Source organism: Pleurodeles waltl, chromosome 12 (assembly GCF_031143425.1).
Source record: "Pleurodeles waltl isolate 20211129_DDA chromosome 12, aPleWal1.hap1.20221129, whole genome shotgun sequence".
Taxonomy (NCBI): Eukaryota; Metazoa; Chordata; class Amphibia; order Caudata; family Salamandridae; genus Pleurodeles; species Pleurodeles waltl.
In genome coordinates this window covers 201,935,157-201,958,956 of record NC_090451.1, presented here as the reverse complement: position 1 = coordinate 201,958,956, position 23,800 = coordinate 201,935,157, and the positions used below count along the sequence as shown (strand labels likewise).

The following is a 23,800-nucleotide window of genomic DNA, read 5'->3' as shown; positions in this document are numbered from 1 at the left end:
TTCTGCTGGTTAAGCATGAACCTCTGCCTGAAAGCTTCCTGGATCTCCCTATGCCAGCCCGTGCTCGTTCCTTATTACTTCAGTTCAGATACGGAACATTGGCAGTCAACAGCTTCACAGCTTGCTGGTTAACCAATAGTTCTTTATCTGACAAATGCATAAACTGCCATCTATGCAAGGAAACTTCTGAGCATGTCCTATTTTTCTGTCCTCTGTACAAATGCCCTCGTGGGAAGTGGATTATCCCTCTGTGTAAAACACTGCCATCACAAAACCGAAACAGTATATATAGAATATGCAAATATGACACTTCCATGCCGATAGTGAGTTCTGTTTCCAAATATTTGGCAGCAGCATGGAAAATCCGCAGTAGGACTACTACAGATCTTAACCCATCGATTGAAGAACGGTCTAGAAGTTAGTGAACTAGCACCCTGTTATATTAATCTGGGATTTCAAACGATTAGTATGACCTATCGACGATAAAAGAATGTAGCCCCGCGCATGATGGCTAGTGGGTTACCCCAATCAAAATGACTCATAGTTCCTCAGCATATATAATTTTAAAAATCGCAAGTCGCAATTTATTCGATCAACCTATTTAATAGAACTGATTAACTTATGGCATTATTTTCCACTGGTTGACCTCTAGCCTTTGCTAATAGGAGCCACTATATGTAGTTTTTATGTCTTATTTTATATATAAACCTGTTTTAGAATGATTTTCATGCTTTTAACAATTGGTTAGCATTATTTTAGCATTTAGCCTCTTGCACAGGGTAAGATCCAGAGATTATTCTGAGAGTCTTGTCTTAATTATTTATGAAACTTTTTATCTAATTTTATGAACTTTTTCTTTCTGTATTAACTGCTTAATGTTTTTTTTACTAACTGATGTTTCATGGCTTTTATCTTTTTGTATGTATGATCACTTTTAACTATTCAAATGGTCCAAATTTGGACCGAATAAAAAATATATATACTTGGACATATGAATACTGCAGCTGGGATAGTGTCAAATGAAGAAGATATGTGATCAAGACTTACTCCTGGCAACAGATATTAATTAGTTGTATGAATAAAAAGCTCTTGTCAACTTTCAGTTACAACGGTCCTTGATTATTCAGGCAGTGAATTTTGGTCGCATTGTCAATTAGGATGAGACTGGTGCTCATTGTCAGAGACCGAAGGAAAGCATTAACAAATCCTCTCTCCACTCCATCAAATTGATATAAGAGCTCTCCATTTCTGATCAACAACCTTGCACTCACCGCTGACTTAGATGAGTTTACCACTCTGTAGGTAGGAGGGATTGGGGGTTTCACTGTCGGTTATCAGAGGACTGCCTTCTAAATATATTGATGTTGATGGTGTTGACGTCTCCTTGCTCTGCAATTTAACCCTGGCCTTGCTGGTGGTTGTGTTGCTGTTGATGAGGCCAGTGAGGGGACTGAAACCTTTGAGGTTTCTAGCTGCGCTATTTAGACTTGTACTAAGATCTGAAGAATCTCTTATTTCTTCAAGCCCCCTACCACCTTCATCGCCTCCGCCTCATTTTTCATTATTGCCATCGCCTCGTACGCATGTTGACCAAATAAGGAGAATCCTGAGAAGGGGAGATCAACAATCTTCATTTGAGTGTTTGGCTTGAGGGTGTCCAAGCACAGTCATGGTGACATTCGAGGACATACTGTATGGCAATGCCCAGTTTCCACCAAGCCAGCAAAGTCCATGTCTAAGTTCTGACTTGATAACAAGCAAAGGAGCCTTCTCTTATATTTTCAGAGTCCTGTTGTTGATAGACAGGGCAACTCATCTACAAAGGTCATCCCTTCTCACATGTCCAGGGGTGTGGAATTTAATAAAATATCTACTTGTGCATGGGACAGTCTGCTTCTTAAATCTACTTGGCCTGTAAAAAAATCTACTTGTCCCTTTGGTGCCACTCAGTGCGCCAACAAATTATGGCAGCAATGTCATTTATGTAAGAGCTCTGATAATAGCCTCTTTGATTATGCCAAGGCTAACGCTATAGGAGGGCTTGAATACTAGCAATTTCAAGCCCTACTATAGCAATTTCCTTATATTGTCACCTTTCTGCAGATCCACATATTGGCGGCGGAGGAAGCAGTAAACAATAGTCTAATGCTTTTGAGTCTGTGCCAACCCACTAACTTGCATGTTTTAAGGATTTTCTTATGAATTCATGAAAGCCCCTAATTCAAATACATATACCACAAGTGCACTTTTGAAACTTTCTTTAAGAATTGGGCCCCTAATTAGGTCTGGCGTTAACCAGGTAATTTTTTTTATTAACATTCTATTTCTCTATCGATTGGCTGGCTTTACTGTGAGTAATGGTGTTCTGCTCTTCCACAAGGAGCATACTGGCACACAAACTAGTTTTGTTCATTGCCAGGAACTACTGTGGCTATGTGTGCTTTTTGATACCAAAAAACGTTTTTTGCCAATGTTTGTTACAATGGTGAAGGCCTGGCATCTCCCACAACAGTGTGTTACAAGAGCCATGTCAAAACAAGATACACATGGACAAAACCAAAAAACTGACAACCAATGTCGAATCGGTTGGCTTTGTCAGTGCTTGTTTATTTTTATGTCTCCCATAATCTTGTTGAAAATGGTTAACATTGATTTTCCAATATGAATATGTTTTGGGAATACTAGCAATCTTCAACACATTCCACTAAATGATTCTTCAAAGAAATAGTTTCTAAAATTTCATATTAATTTAGCAAAATGTTTTTTCCTATTGGCATTTTTTTCTGAACATTTTATTTTGTAAGCAAAGATTCATCAATCTTGCATAAAAGCATCTGCAAAAGCTTGCATCTAATCAGAGCATTCTGGGAGCATTATACCTAGCCTCATATTGTTAAACTTTCCAAATGTGTGAACACCTTTTTTTTTTTTTTTTTTTTTTTTTTTTTTTTTACTCGAACCACTGTCAGTTGTGCAGTGTGAGCTTACAGCATTCATTTACAGTGCTCTCCCTAATAATACAGGCTTTGCATTATTGAACCATAAATACAAGTTCAAACAGCATTAACATATGGACACAAATATTACCTCAAATGCAGACAGTTCCCTTCCCTATAAAATGGCAGCCAAAGGGGTTGTGCTGCAGGGGGGTTGGGCCTACTTGTCCCATGGACAAAAACAATGAAACCTGTGGTCCTGGACCCCAAATAAAATGTCCTGGGCGTCGGGCTACAAGAATTCCACACCCCTGTATCTCTCTGTTGTACCTTTGTATAAAGTTAATGCATTAGCAATCATCAATGCGGTAGTCGATGTGACTCACATTTTCCTACCTGTAGCATCTATGCACCTGCTATCTCTGTCCCCTGGTGCAGTCATATCTGGGACAAAGGCAGGTCTTCATCTTATCAACCGGCTATTACCAAATCCACCTCCTACTGTGGAGGCTAATATTTTTTGGAAGGTGTGAAATTGCTGCCTTTACAGTGGCTGAGGTCAGGAACTTCTCAGCAATCATACGCAGCAATGAATTATTCTAATGTTTATGATTATTAATGAAGATCCTATGATTTAGAAAGCTCATTTACATTCATGCTACAGGTAACCTTTCAAAGACTTTCTTTTTGGACTGTCCCTCTTTACCACTGCCCTCAAGGTAAAAATGTTACACCATATGAGAGTGTGGTTGTAAAGTGCCTATGCTCTGGCAATCACAAACCAAAAGGAAAGAAGCCCACAGAGTGCAGAAACTCCCAGATATTGGAGGCAAAACGAGACTAGTTGATACAATCCATGTAGAATCAAGTCTAGAGCAGGTGTACATTACTAGAAATGGTTACTGGGACTGTGCACGTCACACAGAAACAGTACAACATGGAACCATGAAGAAGACAATATACTCAGGCATAAAGTCTAGAAGAACTAGCCACACTCGTTCATTACAACTCCGCTCCCAACCTCATTACCCGAAGCAAGTTCAAACTCAAGCTGTGATCACCAGATGCAAACACCACAAACCCAAGACTTGAGGGACGAAACACACAAGCATGTCAAAACACTAGCAATATGGCAAACGTCAAACAGAAAAGGAAAAACAGCCTGCTCTACTCACTAAAAAACCCAGTAAAAAGCCTGACCAACAAAGTACAGCAACAGGACATGATCAAGCTTATACAAACACCGACCATGCAGTGTACATTTTATAAATACATATATTTATAGATTTTTTTACATGTATTGCCCAAATATCTGAACAAGGGTCTATGGTGCCACCAAAACACTGTACTATAGACTGCATTGTAAGATCTGTGTCCCAAGAGTAATGTATCCTTATGTCCTACCCAAAGCTCAGGAAGGTTAAACAACTCTAATTCTACTAAAGTACACATCTACAGAAAATCACTTACAAGACCACAGCATTAAAAAAAACACCTAACAGATCGAGTTTGAGGCCAACTGTCAGCTATAAAACACAGTATAAGACAGTAAAACTTGCCTCTCAAGTCACATGAAAACCGTGTATTTTCAAGAACACATTTTCAAAGCGAAGGAGCTGCTAACCACAGAGATTTCGGTCAGGCAATAAACATGAATACATCCAGAATAAAACTGCATCACCATTGTAACTGTTATAAAACTGAAAGACCCTAAAAAGAGATCGTCATGAGCCCATGCAAGTTAAAAAAAACGGGAATGAGCTGAAACTAACCCGGTGCCCACTGCTAACACATTACATCATCTACAGATCAACTTATTTACGTGAGCCCGCAGCAGTCTGTTAGGTCAATTATCTTTCAATTTCAAAACATATGAGTATTTTAATGCACCAAAAATCTGGAAAGAATAGAGGAATTAATTGACAATCCTGCAGAAAATTACAGAGTAATATTTGGCAATCTCAGCATTAATGTTGGCAAAACAGTTTTGTCTAGTGTAACAAAGCAAGGGGTAAATAACGAATAAATTGTCACAAGAAAATACCAGATGCCATTGCTTTGTTCAAGTAACATCAAGGTTCAACTAAGAGCAACATTCCAAGGGTAGCATTTCAAAAGTGTGGACAGTCACTTACTTTGGTAGTAGAGGTGATTTTGGCTTTGTTTTATCTTTATCCTTTTCGCGCTCTTTTTCCCTCTCCCTTAGAGCCTTGTCTTTCTCTTCTTTCTTGGCCCGCTCTCTCTCCCACTCATCTTTCCTCCGCTGGCGTTCTTTGTCTCGTTCTCGCTCCCTTTCTCGCTCTCTCTCCCGCTGCCGCCGTTCTCTCTCACGCTCTCTCTCTCGCTCCCTTTCTCTCTCACGCTGTCGATTTTCCCTTTCTCGTTCTCGTTCCCTCTCCTTGGGAAATCACAAAGCCAAACTTCGGATTAGAGATCACCACACTTGCATGACATAAAAAAAACTTAACTATAAAAAAGACGTACAAAATACTTAATTCGACTTAAAAAAAAAAATGTACTAAATTTAAAGAGACTACATGAGTTAGATTATGTAAAATAATAAAATCTCAAATTGTAAATTTCTGCAAGAGAAAGGGTATTAAGTCTGAAACTATTGCCTTAAGGGCAATTTTGAGTGTTTCAAGTAAGTTTAGTTCTATCACCGCTGGAACTATTGTAATGCTGCTTGTGCTTTCACCTTTCTCCAGTCAGCAGCAATAGATAATCCTGACACGCAGAATATTACACTTAGGGTTTTCCCAATTATGCACTGTTACTTGGATACCTCAAATTTCACAAACTCAGGAATACTAGAAACACAACACTTCATAATATCCTGCACATAACCAATACTGTTTTTAAAAAATCCCTATTTTGGGCACCTTCAACAAATTTAAGAGCGGTCACCTTTACTTTCAGGAGCACAACAATCCTCTTTCTGAGGATCCAGAAAAGACTGCCTTAAACTTGCTAAATGATTATTTTTGAAAATAAATCATTTTATGTGGACTTCTTCATGTTTAGTCCAAATTCTATGTTTCCTGTATACTGCCTTTTTGTAACCGTCATACAGAATTCAGTTTTTATTTGAAGATTCTGTAGCTGGTAAATTCTTTTTGCACTGGTTAGATGTTTAATCTTCCCCACAAGAAATGTGACAGATTACCAAACAAAGACCATTCCAGCTTGTTGCGTACAGAAAACACAGAAGTAAATTCTTTGTTAAAATAAATAGACATCGATAGTAAATGGAATGAATTAATCAGTGATTTATAGCATTTATAACATTACTATCTGTCGATTTCTAAGGCTCTTCATTTAATGCCATAAGTGCCAATCCAGAAGTAACACCTTTGTGATTGCATGCGCCCATAGATAGGGTGGATTGTCTTGTTTGCTGATGTATAAAACATCTGATAGGGTTCTACTTGTTCATGTCTGGTCTGCATTTATATAGAAAGTAGAATGTTCCTGTCAAATTAAATCATTTATTATGCATAGCCTAATTGTAGGAAGTTGGCTCTGTATGCACTATTTTAAAGTAAGGAATAGTATGCACAGAGTTATCAAAGGAGTAGTGTTAAGCATTTGTTGTACACACACAAGCAATAAATGAGGAACACACACTCAGAGACAATTCCAGGCCAATAGGTTTTTTGTATAGAAAAATATATTTTCTTAGTTTATTTTAAGAACCACAGGTTCAAGATTTACATGTAATACTTCAAATGAAAGGTATTGCAGGTAGGTACTTTAGGAACTTTGAATTAGCAAAATAGCATATAGTTTTCACATAAATGACATATAGCTATTTTAAAACTAGACAGTGCAATTTTCAACAGTTCCTGGGGGGAGTAAGAGTTTGTTAGTTTTTGCAGGTAAGTAAACCACCTACGGGGTTCAAGTTTGGGTCCAATGTAGCCCACCGTTGGGGGTTCAGAGCAACCCCAAAGTTACCACACCAGCAGCTCAGGGACGGTCAGGTGCAGAGGTCAAAGTGGTGCCCAAAACGCATAGGCTTCAATTAAGAAAGGGGGTACCCCGGTTCCAGTCTGCCAGCAGGTAACTACCCGCGTCTTCGGAGGGGAGACCAGGGGGGTTTTGTAGGGCACCGGAAGGGGGGGGGGGGGGGGGGGGGGGGACACAAGTCCACACAGAAAGTACACCCTCAGCGGCACGGGGGCGGCCGGGTGCAGTGTGCAAACAAGCGTCGGGTTCTCAATAGAAATCAATGTGAGACCAAGGGGTCTCTTCAGCGATGCAGGCAGGCAAGGGGGGGGCTCCTCGGGGTAGCCACCACCTGGGCAAGAGAGAGGGCCACCTGGGGGTCGCTCCTGCACCGGAGGTCGGATCCTTCAGGTCCTGGGGGCTGCGGATGCAGTGCCTTTACCAGGTGTCGGGTCTTTGAAGCAGGCAGTCGCGGTCAGGGGGAGCCTCGGGATTCCCTCTGCAGGCATCGCTGTGGGGGCTCAACTCTGGCTAATAACGGTCTCGCAGTTGCCGGGGAGTCCTCCCTGAAGTGGTTGTTCTCCACAAGACGAGCCGGGTGCAGTGTGTCAAGACTCACGCTTCCGGCGGGAAACGCAAGTTGTTTCAAAGTTAGTTCTTTGTTGCAAAGTTGCAGTCTTTGGTGAACAGAGCATCTGTCCTCGGGAGATCATGGTCCTTCTAGATGCAGGGCAGTCCTCTGAGGATTCAGAGGTCGCTGGTCCCTGTGGAAAGCGTCGCTGGAGCAGTGTCTTTAGAAGTGGGGAGACAGGCCGGTAGAGCTGGGGCCAAAGCAGTTGGTGTCTCCGTCTTCTCTGCAGGGTTTTTCAGCTCAGCAGTCCTCTTCTTCTTAGGTTGCAGGAATCTATCTTGCTGTGTTCTGGGAGCCCCTAAATACTTGATTTAGGGTTGTGTTTAGGTCTTGGGGGCTAGTAGCCAATGGCTACTGGCCCTGAGGGTGGCTACACCCTCTTTGTGCCTCCTCCCTGAGGTGAGGGGGGCACATCCCTAATCATATTGGGGGAATATTCCATCTGCAAGATGGAGGATTTCTAAAAGTCAGAGTCACCTCAGCTAAGGACACCTTAGGGGCTGTCCTGACTGGCCAGTGACTCCTCCTTGTTTTTCTCATTTTCTCTCCTGGACTTGCCGCCAAAAGTGGGGGCTGTGTCCAGGGGGCGGTCATCTCCACTAGCTGGAGTGCCCTGGGGCATTGTAACACGAAGTCTGAGCCTTTGAAGCTCACTGCTAGGTGTTACAGTTCCTGCAGGGGGGAGGTGTGAAGCACCTCCACCCAGAGCAGGCTTTTGTTTCTGTCCTCAGAGAGGCCCTCACCACATGGGGTCAGAAACTCGTCTCTCAGCAGCAGGCTGGCACAGACCAGTCATTCCTGCACTGAACAATTGGGTAAAATACAGGGGGCATCTCTAAGATGCCCTCTGTGTGCATTTTGTAATAGATCCAACACTGGCATCAGTGTGGGTTTATTATTCTGAGAAGTTTGAAACCAAACTTCCCAGTATTCAGTGTAGCCATTATGGAGCTGTGGAGTTCGTTTTTGACAGACTCCCAGACCATATACTCTTATTGCTACCCTGCACTTACAATGTCTAAGGTTTTGCTTAGACACTGTAGGGGCATAGTGCTCATGCACATATGCCCTCACCTGTGGTATAGTGCACCCTGCCTTAGGGCTGGAAGGCCTGCTAGAGGGGTGACTTACGTATGCCACAGGTAGTGTGAGGTTGGCATGGCACCCTGAGGGGAGTGCCATGTCAACTTAGTCATTTTCTCCCCACCAGCACACACAAGCTGGCAAGCAGTGTCTCTGTGCTGAGTGAGGGGTCCCTAGGGTGGCATAAGACATGCTGCAGTCCTTAGAGACCTTCCCTGGCATCAGGGCCCTTGGTACCAGGGGTACCAGTTACGAGGGAATTATCTGGATGCCAGGGTTGTGCCAATTGTGGAGACAATGGTACATTTTAGGTGAAAGAACACTGGTGCTGGGGCCTGGTTAGCAGGGTCCCAGCACACTTCTCAGTCAAGTTAGCATCAGTATCAGGCAAAAAGTGGGGGGTAACTGCAACAGGGAGCCATTTCCTTACACTAATGCTTTAGGAAAGCCAATCTTTTCTCTGTGCTTAGGGATATAAGAAGCTTTCCTAAAGCCCTGGTCTTTCTCTTGTTATAGCAAATGTAATTAGTTTATTCTGTAAATATTAAAAATGTGACAGGGTTATTGGAAGTCTTCAGTCTTTAGATATTTTGTGACTCATCACCCACAATGCACCACGGCAGGGACTCCACCTCAGATTTATTTTTACTCCAGCAGATAGCAAAAGAGAAGGATGACTAAGAAATGACAAACATCTTAGATTATAGCTTGCTTTTGAGAAGACAAGAGGGTGCGTGTCAATCTACAGCACTACAGGCTACAAATAGATGGATGAAGGTTAAGCAAAAAAATATTGTCAGGAGCATAAGCTGCTTTATATTACATGCATTGCACAGACTGAAAAGCAGTATACTGTAATAAAATGGTGGATAGTGAGCAAGTTATGTAGCTATAGTTTTCCAACTAAAGCCTCTTGGCAGGCCTTGAATGTAGACGGCAAAACTGCTTTGTAATGTGTGTGTGGCATTGACTCTGTAGCAGGTTTGCAGATTTCTGCTACTGGTAGTTTTCCTAAGAAGGCCATCCTTCCTTTCTAGTAGAATGTGCCCTGGTCACTGACCGCAGTGTGTGCTTACCCTTAGTAAGCATGTTTGTATGCACATGACTATCCATCTCGCAGTATTACACTTGGAAATAGGATTTCCGAGAAGATGATTTTGTGGACGAACAAACAGTTGATTTGTACTGTAATGATTTTAACCTTTCAATGTAACACATTATCGCTGTCTTGACATCTAATGTCTGTAATGGCCCTTCTGTCAAGGTTTGAGGCTGTGGAAAGAAAATGGGTAACTCAGTCGTCTGGTTCCCATGACAAGTGAATATCTTTGGTACAAAGTGAGTATTTGCTATTAGAACAAATCTATCCCTGTAAATCTAAATTAAGGGTTGATCTATTGGGGGCATTTACTTTTATGCTACAAGCCGGGGCTGGTGGACTTCTAAGAGTAATAATTCCTTAAAGGCTCTCTGCAAAGGCTTTAAAAAATGGTATAGAACAAAAAAGAGTGTTTTCTATTTTGCATATAACTTGCCACAGCAGCTAGATGCAAATGGATGGAAGGGTATGCCAATCCACCTTTCTGAAGATGTAGAAGGTAACAAATATTATCAGGCACTGATGCATTAAGTGGTTGGATAACTGAGCCGACCCTTGTGCTGAGTCAGGACAATAATGAACAGTCATTTTCATGCAGACTGACATTTATGACTGTCTCAATCATGTTGCAGGGGTGTGGAATTTATTAAAATATCTACTTGTCCAGGGGACAGGTTGCTTCTCAAATCTACTTGTCCTGTAAAAAGATCTACTTGTCCCTTTGGTGCCATGTAGTGTGGCGACAAATTATGGCAGCAATCTCATTATGTAAGAGCTCTGATAATAGCCTCTCTGATTATGCCAGGGCTACTACCTTAGTAGGGCTTGAATACTTGCAGTTTCAATCCCTACTGTAGCAATTTCCTTATTTTGCCACCTTTCTGCAGATCTGCATACTGGGGCTGGAGGAAGCAGTAAGCAATAGTTCCAGGGCTGGAATGCCTTTGAGTCTGCAAACCTACTAACCTGCATGTTTTAAAGATTTTCACCAGCTTCTCTCTAATATTTTCCCATAATAAGAAAGGTTGGACATTTACTCCTGACAATGACAGAATTAGAACTTCTTCCAGGGTTGGGAAGAAAGTGGCTGGAGGAAAAATGAACTTGCAAATGCTCAACAGATTTTCACATGAGCAAATCTACACATCGTATTTACCCAAGCTAAAATACAGTTCACAAATATTTTATAGGGGTACGACATATACCATGGGTGCACTTTTGTGACTTTCTTTAAGAATATTGGGCCACATGTCGGTAGGTTTAGATTTGCGACCCGCAATTTGCGAGTCGCAAATCCGAATGTAGGATGGTGTCCCTGACATCATCGGTAATACGCAAGGGCTTCGCAAATGCCCACCTCATGAATATTCATGAGGTGGGTCACAATTTGCGACCCCCTTGCGAATGGCAGCCCTCACAGGGATGGTGGCCTGCTGGAGACAGCAGACCACCATGTCTGTGACTGCTTTTCAATAAAGCAGTTTTTTTTTTTTTTTTTTTGTAACGCAGTCCGTTTTCCTTAAAGGAAAACGAGATGCATTACAAAAACGAAAAATGAAACGTTTTCGTTTCATTTTTTAAGAGCAGGCAGTAGTCCGCAGGAACACTGCCTGCTCTGAAAAAATGCTTACAGTGACATTCACAATGGGGAAGGGCCCTTTAGCGAGTGTTAGCACCCATTTGAAATGGGTGCAAACTGCGATTGGTTTGCGCCAGCGTTCGCGGTCACAAAACAATCCTACATTGCACTGCGAGTCGCAATTAGGAAGGGAACACCCCTTCCTAATTGAGAGTTGCAAACCTGTTTTGCGATTCAGTAACCAGGTTACCGAACTGCAAAACTGGGTTTGTGCATTGCAATGTGCTTTTTGCACGCCGCAAACAGCGAAAGTCGCTGTTTGCGACATGCAAAAAGCTACCTACATGTGGGTCTTGGTCCCTAATTAGGTCTGGTGTTAACAAAGACATTTTGTTTTTATTAAACTTCTATTTCTCTCTCTTTCGGCTGGCTTTACTGTGAGCAATCACATTCTGCTCTTCCACAAGGAGCATATTGGCACACAAAGTAGTTTTGTTCAGTGTCTGGAACTACAGTGGCAATCAGTGACGTAACGAAACTGGAGGGTGTCCCTTTGCAAAGAACATGGAGGAGCCCCCTCTCCAGACTCACTCAGGCTAGGTGCTATGCTGTGCTGAAGGGGCCCCCTGGAGGGCGGCTGTGGGGCCTTTGTTATGCCACTGGTGGCAACGTGTGCTTTTAGAGTTCAAAAACTTTTTTTTTTTTTTTTTGCCCGTGTCTGTTACAGTGTTGAGGGCCTGATAGCTCCCACAACAATAAAGTGTTACAAAAGCCATGTCAAAACAAGACACGCATTGATGAAACTAAAAGACTTATAAAAATATGTCAGATCAGTTGGCTTTGTCAGTGTTTGTTTATTTTCATGCTTCCCATAATCGTGTTGAAAATGGTTACACTGATTTTCCATTAGAAATATTTTTGTGAAATACTAGCATGCACCAACACATTTTACTAAATGACACTTCATTTGCATCTAATCAGAGAGCATTCTGGGAGCATTATACTTAGAAAAGTTTAGGCTATGAGGCTAACGTGTATACACGTTTTTTTTTTTTTTTTGTACTGGAACCAAAGTCAGTAGTGAAGTGTGACCTTAAAACATTTGTTTACAGCACTCACCCTAATAATGAACGCTTTCAAATAATGAACCATAAATACAAGTTCGAACAGCATTATCTTTTGGAAACGCATTACCTCAACTGCAGAGAGTTCTACTCTCTGTAAACAGGCAGCCAAAGGGTTTGTGCTGCAGAGGGTTGGGCCTACTTGTCCCAAGGACAAAGTAAACATAAAAACTTGTGGCCCTTGACCCCATAGTGAGAGACATGAATGTTTGCTTCCTCACTACTTATGAATCAGAGGGAGTGGAGGAAAAGTGTAAGCATATATCCTTGAACAGTGCATCCAATGTGCATTGCTTATGGACTAAGGATGTGGGTACCTGGAGGCAAAGCTTGAACATTGTGTTTTCACAGGTAGTGAAAAACGTAGGCTGTGGGTGATAATATGCTGGCCTGTTGGTGTGGGGGCACTTGGCTTGATGGCACCCTTGCATAGAAGATCCTGTACTTCCTCTCACAACAGTTTCTGGTGTTGCTGACTGAGTGTGTGCTGATGAGATGGTATGTTTGATAATGTGGCACTCTAGGCAACATTCCCAATGAACGACAGACAGGACCCACATATCTGTAGCAATATCTTCCCACTGTGGTAGGAATAGCTGGATTCTCCACTTGGCAGGTGCTGCGTGGTTAGGGACGGTTTCCAGTCACTGCTTGGCAGTGGAGGAGCCCTTTTCAAAACCATCTTCACCCATTTCTCTACCATTGCCTGATAACGACCTTGTCAGTATGGTCTGAAAGTGTGCCTTACAATAAAGATTACTGCTGATGGTATCCTGGACGTCGAATAGTGGTAACAGTCTTTGTATCTGCTCTTGTCTGCTGCTTAAGAACCTTAGTTTTGAAGGACTAGATTTTCAGTACACCGTTGCTTTGGCAGTGTTGGTGCCCCTTTTGTCTTGTCAAGGATACTGTCTACTAGAGTCAAGAAGAGATGTTGAACAATAAGTTTATGAGGAGGTATTGAACCTCAGACCAGGAAATGGACACTTGCAATCATGCGTGACGGTCAAGGATAATACTTGTATTAACAACCTAGATGTGCCAGCTGCATCCAGGGAACAACTAATGGACAAGTTACTTAGCTTCAGTAACGCCTTATCTGGTAGAGAGTATATCTAGCTGCAGATTCCTTACCTTTGAATTCTTCTCAGGTGTCAGACTGGACCCGGAAGATTTTCGTGAGCAGTGCCCCTGTGCACCGATTGGTAGCGTTGATCGGAGAGCCCACCAGGGATATGCCCTGCTGTTCCAGCCATGTCTAAATGTGCATAGCCTCTTGACAAAGGGTCCACGACCCCACCCTTTACTGCTTGTTGCAGTATCACATGTCAGAGGTGTTGCGCGTGAACACCTGCACCATCTTTCCCTTGATAAACGGAAGAAAGGCTTTCAATGCCAGCCAGATTGCACTGAGTGCCAGCATGTTGATGTGGCGTCCCGCTTCCAACAGAGACCGGATGCCTCTGGCCACCCCATCCCAAGAGTGACATCTGTCATTACTGTCAGATCTGGTTGGGAAATGGAGAGGGATCTGCCTCTGATCCAATCACAGTTCATGAACCACCGATGTAGATCTTTCACAGTTCCCTCCGAGATCCTGACCCTGTCAAAGAGAGACCCCTGATGCTGTGTCCAATGAGACTTTAGGTCCCTATGCAGAGCCCGCATATGCCATCTGGTATGTCTCACCAGCAGGATGCAGTAGGCCATGAGGCCCAGCAGATGGAAAGTCATTCTCGCTGAAATCCAGGATAGAGGCTGAAACATCTGTATCATAGTCTGAATAACCTGGAATCACCGCTTGGGAGGATAAACGCGAAACTGTATCCAGAAGAGCTCAGATGAAAGAGAGCATCTGAGAGAGAGTTAGGCGTGACTTCAGCACGTTTATAGTAAACCCCTGCAAACGTCCAGGGGCTGCCGTAGTCTGGAGGTGGGAGACAGGAGTCTGGAGTCTTAAAAGGCCAAATGCTGAGTTTGGGGGATACTGAAACCACCAATTTCAATGGATGAGCTGCAACCACCGCCATCACCTTGGTGAACACCCAAGGATCGCTGGTTAGGCCAAAGGGGTGCATGGTGAACTGGAAGTACTCATGGCCTACCGTGAACCACAAGTAACATCTGTGGGCAGGTAGGGAATATGAAAATAAGCATCCTGCAATTCAAACGTTACCATCCAGTCTCCTGAGTCCAAGGCACATAAGAACTGAGCCAATGTGAGCATCCTGAACTTCTCCTTTTTGAAGAAGAGATTGAGGGATCGAAGGTCTAGGACAGAGTGAAGACCCTTGTCATTTATGGGGACCAGAAGGTAGAGAGCATAGCAACCACAGACTACTACTGGCACTGAAACCCCCTCCATGGCTTCCTTGGCCAAGAGAGCAGTAACTTCCATGTGGATAAGGGACAAATGATTCTCCGTTATCTGATCGTAGGATGGTGCTATTTTGGTAAATTTTGGAGATTACTGAATGAAGGAGCACATTCTTTCTCAAGCTATAAAACTGAGGAACTTTAAGTTTGGTGACAGCTTCAGCATGTTTTTGGATATGCCTATTGCAGCTACCCACCAACGTCGCAAGTTCGTTGGACTTATAGATGATTTTAAGAGATTAGGGCCCCCAGCTGGTATTGTGCAATTAGCTAAACTCAAAGTATTCCATAAAGGACAAGCACAAGTTTTCCAGGGAGTACAGGAAGCAAGGAACTTCCTTTTGGAATTGCTAAAAAACAAACAATGATGTGGTTCTTGGTGAGGGGATGAGGGAGAACGAGTGAAAAGAAGGAGGGGGGAAATATATGGAAAATGTCACTACCCAGTGTACATCTGTTCGTGGCATGTTCCACTGCAGATTCACATGCTGTGCACTGTCCCTGCCATCTAGTGTTGGGCTCGGAGTGTTTGAAGTTGTTTTTCTTCTAAGAAGTCTTTTCGAGTCACGGGACCGAGTGACTCCTCCCTTTCGGCTCCATTGCGCATGGGCATCAACTCCATCTTAGATTGTTTTCCCGCAGAGGGTGAGGTAGGAGTGGTAGAATGAGAATAGTAAAGATGTCCATGCAATGGAATAGATCTGTATGTACATAGTTTGTGCTAAAGTAGTGTTTATTTACATATATACAATTTCCAATTGCACCTTAAACGGCTTCAGGCTCCCGGGAAGGTGGGAGGGCGCATGTGAATCTGCAGCGGAACATGCCACGAACAGATGTACACTGGGTAAGTGACATTTTTTGTTCGATGGCATGTGTAGCTGCAGATACACATGCTGTGCATAGACTACAAAGCAGTAATCCTCCCAAAAGCAGTGGTCAGCCTGTAGGAGTTGAAGTTGTTTGAAATAATGTTCTTAATACAGCCTGTCCTACTGTGGTTTGTTGTGTTGCTAACACATCTACACAGTAGTGTTTGGTAAAAGTATGAGGTGTAGACCAAGTGGCTGCCTTACAAATTTCTGTCATTGGTATGTTACCTAGAAAGGTCATTGTTGCTCCTTTTTCTAGTGGAGTGTGCCTTTGGTGTAATGAGTAGCTCTCTTTTAGCTTTAACATAACAAGTTTGTATGCATTTCACTATCCATCTGGCTGTGCCCTGTTTGGATATAGGGTTACCAGCATGGGGTTTCTGGAATGTGACGAATAATTGTTTAGTTTTACGAAATGGTTTTGTTCTGCCTATATAGTACATTAGTGCTCTTTTTATGTCTAATGTATGCAGTGCTCTTTCTGCTACTGAGTCTGACTGTGGGAAGAAGACTGGGAGTTCCACAGTTTGGTTTAAATGAAACGGTAAAATGACTTTTGGTAAAAAAAAAATGGATTTGTGCGGAGAACAATTTTATGTTTGTGCACTTGTATAAAGGGTTTCTCAATAGTGAAAGTTTGTCTTTCATTAACTCTTCGTAGTGAGGTGATCGCTACTAGAAATGCCACTTTCCAAGTTAAAAATTGGATTTGACAAGAATGCATGGGTTCAAAACGTGGACCCATGAGTCGTGTAAGTACAATATTAAGATTCCAAGAGGGTACTAGTGGGGTCCTTGGAGGTGTGATCCTCTTTAGTCCTTCCATGAAGGTTTTTATGACTGGTATTCTAAACAGTGATTTTGTGTGTTTAATTTGCAAGTAATCCGAGATTGCAGTGAACTGTATTTTGATGGAAGAAAAAGCAAGATTTGCTTTTTTGTAGGTGTAGTAAATAGCCTACAATGTCTTGTATGGACGCATCTAACGGTGTGATGTGTTTCGCTTGGCAGTAGAAAACAAATCTTTTCCATTTGTTAGCATAGCAATGCCTGGTGGTAGGTTTTCTTGCCTGTTTAATGACTTCCATACACTTTTTTGGAAGATTTAGATAGCCAAACTCTAAGCCAGATTGCTAGATTGAGCATTGCTGGATTGGGGTGCCTGATCTGTTTGTGTTGCGTTAACAGGTCTGGTCTGTTTGGAAGTTTGATGTGAGGTACTACTGAGAGGTCTAACAGTGTGGTGTACCACGGTTGGCGTGCCCACGTTGGTGCTATGAGTATTAGTTTGAGTTTGTTTTGACTCAGTTTGTTGACTAGAAAAGGAATGAGTGAGAGGGGGGGGGAAGCGTAAGCAAATATCCCTGACCAGTTGATCCATAGAGAATTGCCCTTGGACTGAGGGTGTGGGTACCTGGACATGAACTTTTGGCATTTTGCGTTTTGTTTTGTGGCGAACAGATCTAGGTCTGGTGTTCCCCACTGGCGAAAGTATTTTTGTAGTATCTGGGGATGTATTTCCCACTTGTGAGTTTTCTGGTGATCTGGACTGAGATTGTCCGCTAATGGATTGTGGATGCCTGGGATATATTGCGCTATTAGGCGAATATTGTTGTGAATTGCCCAATGCCAATTTTTTTGTGCTAGGAGGCATAAATGTGATGAGTGTGATCCCCCTTGTTTGTTTAAGTTGTACATTGATGTCATATTGCCTGTTTTGACAGGAATGTGTTTGTGAGCTAGAAGAGGTTGAAAAGCTTTTAGTGCTAGAAAGACTGCTAGCAGCTCTAATTGATTTATGTGTAGTTGTTTCTGTTGGTTGTCTCACTGTCCTTGTATATTGTGATTGTTGAGGTGTGCTCCCCACCCAATCATTGATGCATCTGTTGTGAGAATGGCGTGAGGCACAGGGTCTTGAAAAGGCCGCCGTTTGTTTAAATTTACGGGGTTCCACCATTGAAGCGAATAGTGTGTTTGGCGGTCTATCAACACTAGATCTTGGAGTTGACCCTGTGCCTGCGTCCGTTGTTTTGCAAGGCACTGTTGTAAGGGCTGCATGTGTAACCCTGCATTTGGGACAATTGCGATGCATGAAGCCATCATGCCTAGGAGTTTAATCACAAATCTGACTGTGTGATGCTGATTTGGTTGTATTTTTGGTACCATGGTGTGGAATGGTTGTACCCTTTGTGGGCTTGGACTTACAATCGCTTTTTGAGTGTTGCTCCCAAGTATTGTTGAATTTGGGATGCTTGCAAGTGTGATTTTTGGTAATTTATAGAAAACCCTAGTGTGTGTAGGGTATCTATTATGTAACGTGTGATTTTGGCACTGCTGTTGAGTGTTGGCCTTTATTAGCCAATCGTCGAGATATGGGAATACATGCATGTGTTGTCTCCTTATGTATGCCGCTACCACAGCAAGGCATTTTGTAAATACTCTGGGGGCTGTTGTTATCCCGAAGGGTAATTCCTTGAATTGGTAATGTTTTCCTTGTATAACAAACCTTAGGTATTTTCTGTGAGATGGATGGATGGGTATATGAAAATACGCATCTTTTAAATCCAGTGTTGGCATGTATTCTCCCTGTTTTAGTAATGGGACTACGTCTTGTAGTGTCACCATGTGAAAGTGTTCTAATTTGATGAATAGGTTGAGATTCCTGAGATCTAAAATTGGTCTTAGTGTTTTGTCCTTTTTGGGAATAAGGAAGTACAGGGAATATACTCCTGTTCCCTTTTGTTGATGAGGTACTAGTTCTATGGCTTGTTTTGTCAATAGTGCCTGCACCTCTGTTTGTAACAGTGTTAGATGTTGCGATGACAGTTTGTGCGCTCTTGGGGGAATATCTAGAGGAAGATGTGTGAATTCTATGCAGTAACCATGTTCGATAATTGATAGGACCCATGTGTCCGTTGTTATGTTTGACCATTGATTGTGGAACATTCCCAGTGTTCCTCCTACTGGGGATGTGTGTTGGGGAAGGGTGATGGGCAAGTCACTGCTTGGTATTAGTGGCCGGCTTTGTGGCTTGGAATTTTCCCCTGGACCTTGGGAATTGTCCCCTGAATGACCCACGAAACCCCCCTCTCTGATACTGCGATTGGTTGGAGGGTTTTGCTTGAGAGGTGGATGTTTCTGCTGACTGTGGTCTTAAACCTCCCCTATATTGCATTTTTTTTAATGTCCCTCTGTATTGGGACGAGTAGAGTGCTCCTATTGCTTTGGCCGTATCCGTGTCCTCCTTCATCTTTTCAATGGCCGTGTCTACTTGTGTGCCAAATAGCTGTTGCTGATTGAATGGCATATTAAGGACATCCTGCTGAATCTCTGGTTTGAAGCCTGAGGATCTCAGCCAAGCATGGCGTCTAATTGTTACTGCAGTGTTCACTGTTCTTGCGGCAGTGTCAGCAGAATCTAAAGCAGATCGTATCTGATTATTAGATATTGCTTTTCCCTCCTCTTCCACTTGCTGAGCTCTTTTCTGGTATTCCTTGGGGAGATGTTGGATGATATCGCTCATCTCATCCCAATGAGCTCAGTCATATCGTGCAAGAAGGGCCTGAGAGTTTGCTATGAGCCACTGATTGGCAGCTTGGGACTCTTCTCTCTCTCTCTCTCTCTCTCCTGCCGCGTCTAACTTCCTACTCTCCTTATCTGGAGGTGGCACATCTCCAGATGACTGCGAGTTGGCTCTCTTTCTCGCAGCTCCAACCACTACAGCGTCCAGGGGCAGCTGTTGTCTGATGAACACTGGGTCCGACAGTGGTGGCTTGTATTTCTTTTCCACCCGCGGTGTAATGGCTCTCCCTTTCACAGGTTGCTGAAAAATTTGTTGGGCATGTTTGAGCATGCCTGGGAGCATAGGAAGACTCCAATAGGAAGCACGAGTAGTGGACAAAGTATTAAAGAGAAAATCGTCCTCCAATGGCTCTGTATGCATGCTCACATTGTGGTATGCGGCAGCCCTAGCCAAGACTTGAGTATATGAGGTGCTATCCGGGTGGAGAGGGTTTCAAAGGATAGCACTCTGGGCTATTGTCCGACACAGGGGGATCGTAGAGGTCCCAGGGGTCTGTATCCTCTTGCGACTGCACAGTGTGTGTGGGTGACTGTGCAGTGGGCGATGCAATAGTTGACACTGTTCTTTGCGGAGAACATGGAGGAGAAAGTTCTGGTGAAAAATGGCGTAATGGAAATTTTTCTCTGGGTACTTTAGCCTTTGGCTGTTCAGTGTCTGTCCACCCTTGGAAAGCTAGTTTCCTTTGGAATTTGAGAGGAGGTGCAGTTTGGATCTTCCCAGTATCCTTATGGATCTGTATCCTTGCCTGTGTTTCATCAAACTCCTCCATTTGAAGTTCCTCCTCAAATCTGTCTCTCTCTTTTAGTTGTTTCGAGAGTCTATGTTCCTCAGTGTACGAGGATTTTTTCGGCACCGAAATGCCCATGCTAGCGGTAAGCCTCGGCTCAGAAAGACTCTTTCGAGGCTTCGTCGACTCGACGAGTCGATGTCAAGTTTTCTCGGTGACGTGTTCTCGGCTCGAGTCTGTAGACTTCGGCACGATTTTGCCCTTTTTCGGTGCCGAAGGTGTTGCTTGGTCACCACTTAATTTTTTATGGGTCGAGCCATGGCCTTCCGGCAGTGGCATCCCAAGGCCTTATGTTTCTTAGACTGACTGTGGGCTTGGGTCGGGGCAGGCGTACTCACGTGTTGGCCTGCTGTAGGTGGTCGGTCTGCGGAGTCGTCAGAGTCCGAACCTTGGATGGAGATAGCCATCTTTTCTTCTTCGACATCAAGGTGCTCTGAACTTTTACGCCATTTGCATTCGCCTCGCCCTCCGATTGCTCAAGGTCTTCTTCGATCGAAAGGGCTTGCAGGCCTCGCAAGTATCTTCTCTGTGGTCGGGTGACAATGAAAATGTCACTTACCCAGTGTACATCTGTTCGTGGCATTAGTCGCTGCAGATTCACATGTTTAGCACAGTCCGCTGCCTGGTGTTGGGCTCGGAGTATTACAAGTTGTTTTTCTTCGAAGAAGTCTTTTTTGGTCACGGGACCGAAGGACTCCTCCCTCTTCGGCTCCATTGCGCATGGGCGTCGACTCCATCTTAGATTGTTTTCCCCGCAGAGGGTGAGGATGGAGTTGTTTGCTATAAATAGTGCCCATGCAATGGAGTGAATACGTATGTACATAAGTTTATAATAATTATTTACAAATGTACAAATGTTTAAGATTTAAGATCTACTTCTAAACGGCTACAGGCTTCCCGGGGAGGCGGGAGGGCACATGTGAATCTGCAGCGACTAATGCCACGAACAGATGTACACTGGGTAAGTGACATTTTCAGTTCGATGGCATATGTTGCTGCAGATACACATGTTTAGCATAGACTATAAAGCAGTTACCTCCCCTAAAAGCGGTGGTTTAGCCTGTAGGAGTTGAAGTAGTTTGGAATAATGTTCTTAGTACAGCTTGGCCCACTGTAGCTTGTTGTGCATTTAGTACGTCTACACAGTAGTGTTTAGTAAATGTATGAGGCGTAGACCAGGTTGCAGCCTTACATATTTCGCTCATAGGAATGTTTCCTAGAAAGGCCATTGTAGCACCTTTCTTTCTGGTTGAGTGTGCCTTTGGTGTAATAGGCAATTCTCTCTTGGCTTTAAGATAGCATGTTTGAATACATCTGACTATCCATCTAGCAATGCCTTGTTTAGAGATTGGATTTCCTATGTGTGGTTTTTGAAAAGCTATGAACAGTTGTTTTGTTTTCCTGATTAGCTTTGTTCTGTCAATGTAGTACATTAGTGCTCTTTTGATGTCTAATGTATGTAGTGCCCTTTCAGCCACGGAATCTGGTTGTGGGAAGAACACTGGCAATTCTACTGTTTGATTTAAATGGAATGGTGAGATTACTTTTGGCAGAAATTTTGGATTTGTTCTTAGAACTATTTTATTTTTGTGTATTTGAATAAATGGTTCTTGTATGGTAAATGCCTGTATTTCACTTACTCTTCTGAGGGATGTGATTGCAATGAGAAATGCGACTTTCCACGTTAGATATTGCATTTCACAGGAATGCATGGGTTCGAAAGGTGGACCCATGAGTCTTGTTAAGACGATGTTAAGGTTCCATGAAGGAACTGGTGGTGTTCTTGGTGGTATAATTCTTTTTAGCCCTTCCATGAATGCTTTAATAACTGGTATTCTAAATAGAGACGATGAATGAGTAGTTTGTAGGAAAGCAGATATTGCTGCGAGGTGTATTTTTATAGATGAAAAAGCGAGATTCGCTTTTTGCAAATGTAGTAAGTATCCCACTATGTCCTTTGTAGAGGCATGCAATGGTTGGATTTGATTGGTATGGCAGTAGCAAACAAATCTTTTCCACTTAGATGCATAGCAGTGTCTAGTGGAAGCTTTTCTAGCTTGTTTTATGACCTCCATACATTCTTGTGTGAGGTCTAAGTGTCCGAATTCTAGGATTTCAGGAGCCAAATTGCTAGATTCAATGATGCTGGGTTTGGATGCCTGATCTGTTGTTTGTGTTGTGTTAACAGATCTGGTCTGTTGGGTAGTTTGACATGCGGTACTAGTGAAAGGTCTAGTAGAGTTGTATACCAAGGTTGTCTTGCCCATGTGGGTGCTATCAGTATGAGTTTGAGTTGGTTTTGACTCAATTTGTTTACTAGATATGGAAGGAGAGGGAGAGGGGGAAAAGCGTATGCAAATATCCCTGACCAACTCATCCATAGAGCATTGCCTTGTGATTCGCGGTGTGGGTACCTGGATGCGAAGTTTTGGCATTTTGCGTTTTCTTTTGTTGCGAACAAATCTATCTGGGGTGTTCCCCAAATTTGAAAGTACTTGTTCAGAACTTGGGAGTGAATTTCCCATTCGTGGACTTGTTGGTGGTCTCGCGAAAGGTTGTCTGCTAGTTGGTTTTGGATCCCTGGAATAAATTGTGCTATTAGGCGAATGTGGTTGTGAATCGCCCACTGCCATATTTTTTGTGTTAGGAGACACAATTGTGTTGAGTGTGTTCCTCCTTGTTTGTTTAAATAATACATTGTTGTCATGTCTGTTTTGACAAGAATGTATTTGTGTGTTATTATGGGTTGAAAGGCTTTTAACGCTAGAAATACTGCTAACAGTTCTAGGTAATTTATATGAAATTTTGTTTGGTGTACATCCCATTGTCCTTGAATGCTGTGGTGATTGAGGTGTGCTCCCCACCCGGTCATGGAAGCATCTGTTGTTATAACGTATTGAGGCACTGGGTCCTGAAATGTCCGCCCTTTGTTTAAATTGTTGCTGTTCCACCATAGAAGCGAGAGGTATGTTTGGCGGTCTACCAACACCAGATCTTGAAGTTGACCCTGTGCCTGTGACCATTGTGATGCTAGGCACTGTTGTAAGGGTCGCATGTGTAGTCTTGCGTTTGGGACAATGGCTATGCATGATGACATCATGCCTAGAAGTTTTAGCACAAATTTTGCTTGTATCCTTTGGTTTGGAAACATAGCACTTATTACCTTGTGGAATGCTTGCACTCTTTGTGGACTTGGAGTGGCAATTCCTTTTGATGTGTTGATGGTTGCTCCTAGATATTGTTGTGTCTGACACGGTTCGAGGTGTGACTTTGTATAGTTGATGGAGAAACCCAGTTTGTGAAGGGTTTGTATGACATATGTGGTGTCGTTTGTGCACTTTTTTACTGTGTTGGTCTTGATTAGCCAATCGTCTAGGTAAGGAAACACATGTATCTGTTGTCTCCTGATATGTGCTGCTACTACTGCTAGACATTTTGTGAATACTCTTGGTGCAGTTGTTATTCCGAATGGCAACACCTTGAATTGGTAATGTATTCCTTTGAATACGAACCTTAGGTACTTTCTGTGAGAAGGGTGTATCGGTATATGAAAGTACGCATCTTTTAGGTCTAATGTGGTCATGTAATCTTGCTGTTTGAGCAGTGGAATGATGTCTTGTAGTGTGACCATGTGAAAGTGGTCCGATATGATGTAGGTATTTAGTGTCCTGAGATCTAATATTGGCCTTAATGTTTTGTCTTTTTTTGGAATTAGAAAGTACAGGGAGTAAACTCCTGTGTTTTTTTGTTGTACTGGTACTAACTCTATTGCATCCTTTTGC

At 42.9% G+C, this 23,800-nt stretch overlaps 1 protein-coding gene across 1 annotated transcript in view; it reads right to left on the bottom strand.

Moving 5' to 3' along the window:
* ZC3H18 (zinc finger CCCH-type containing 18) overlaps positions 1–23,800 on the bottom strand; it is a 529,487-nt gene that overhangs the window by 273,925 nt on the left and 231,762 nt on the right. Inside the window, exon 8 of the mRNA XM_069215853.1 lies at positions 5,072–5,334. Within this exon, the coding sequence (XP_069071954.1) occupies positions 5,072–5,334 (263 nt within the window). The remainder of the gene's footprint in view (positions 1–5,071; positions 5,335–23,800) is intronic.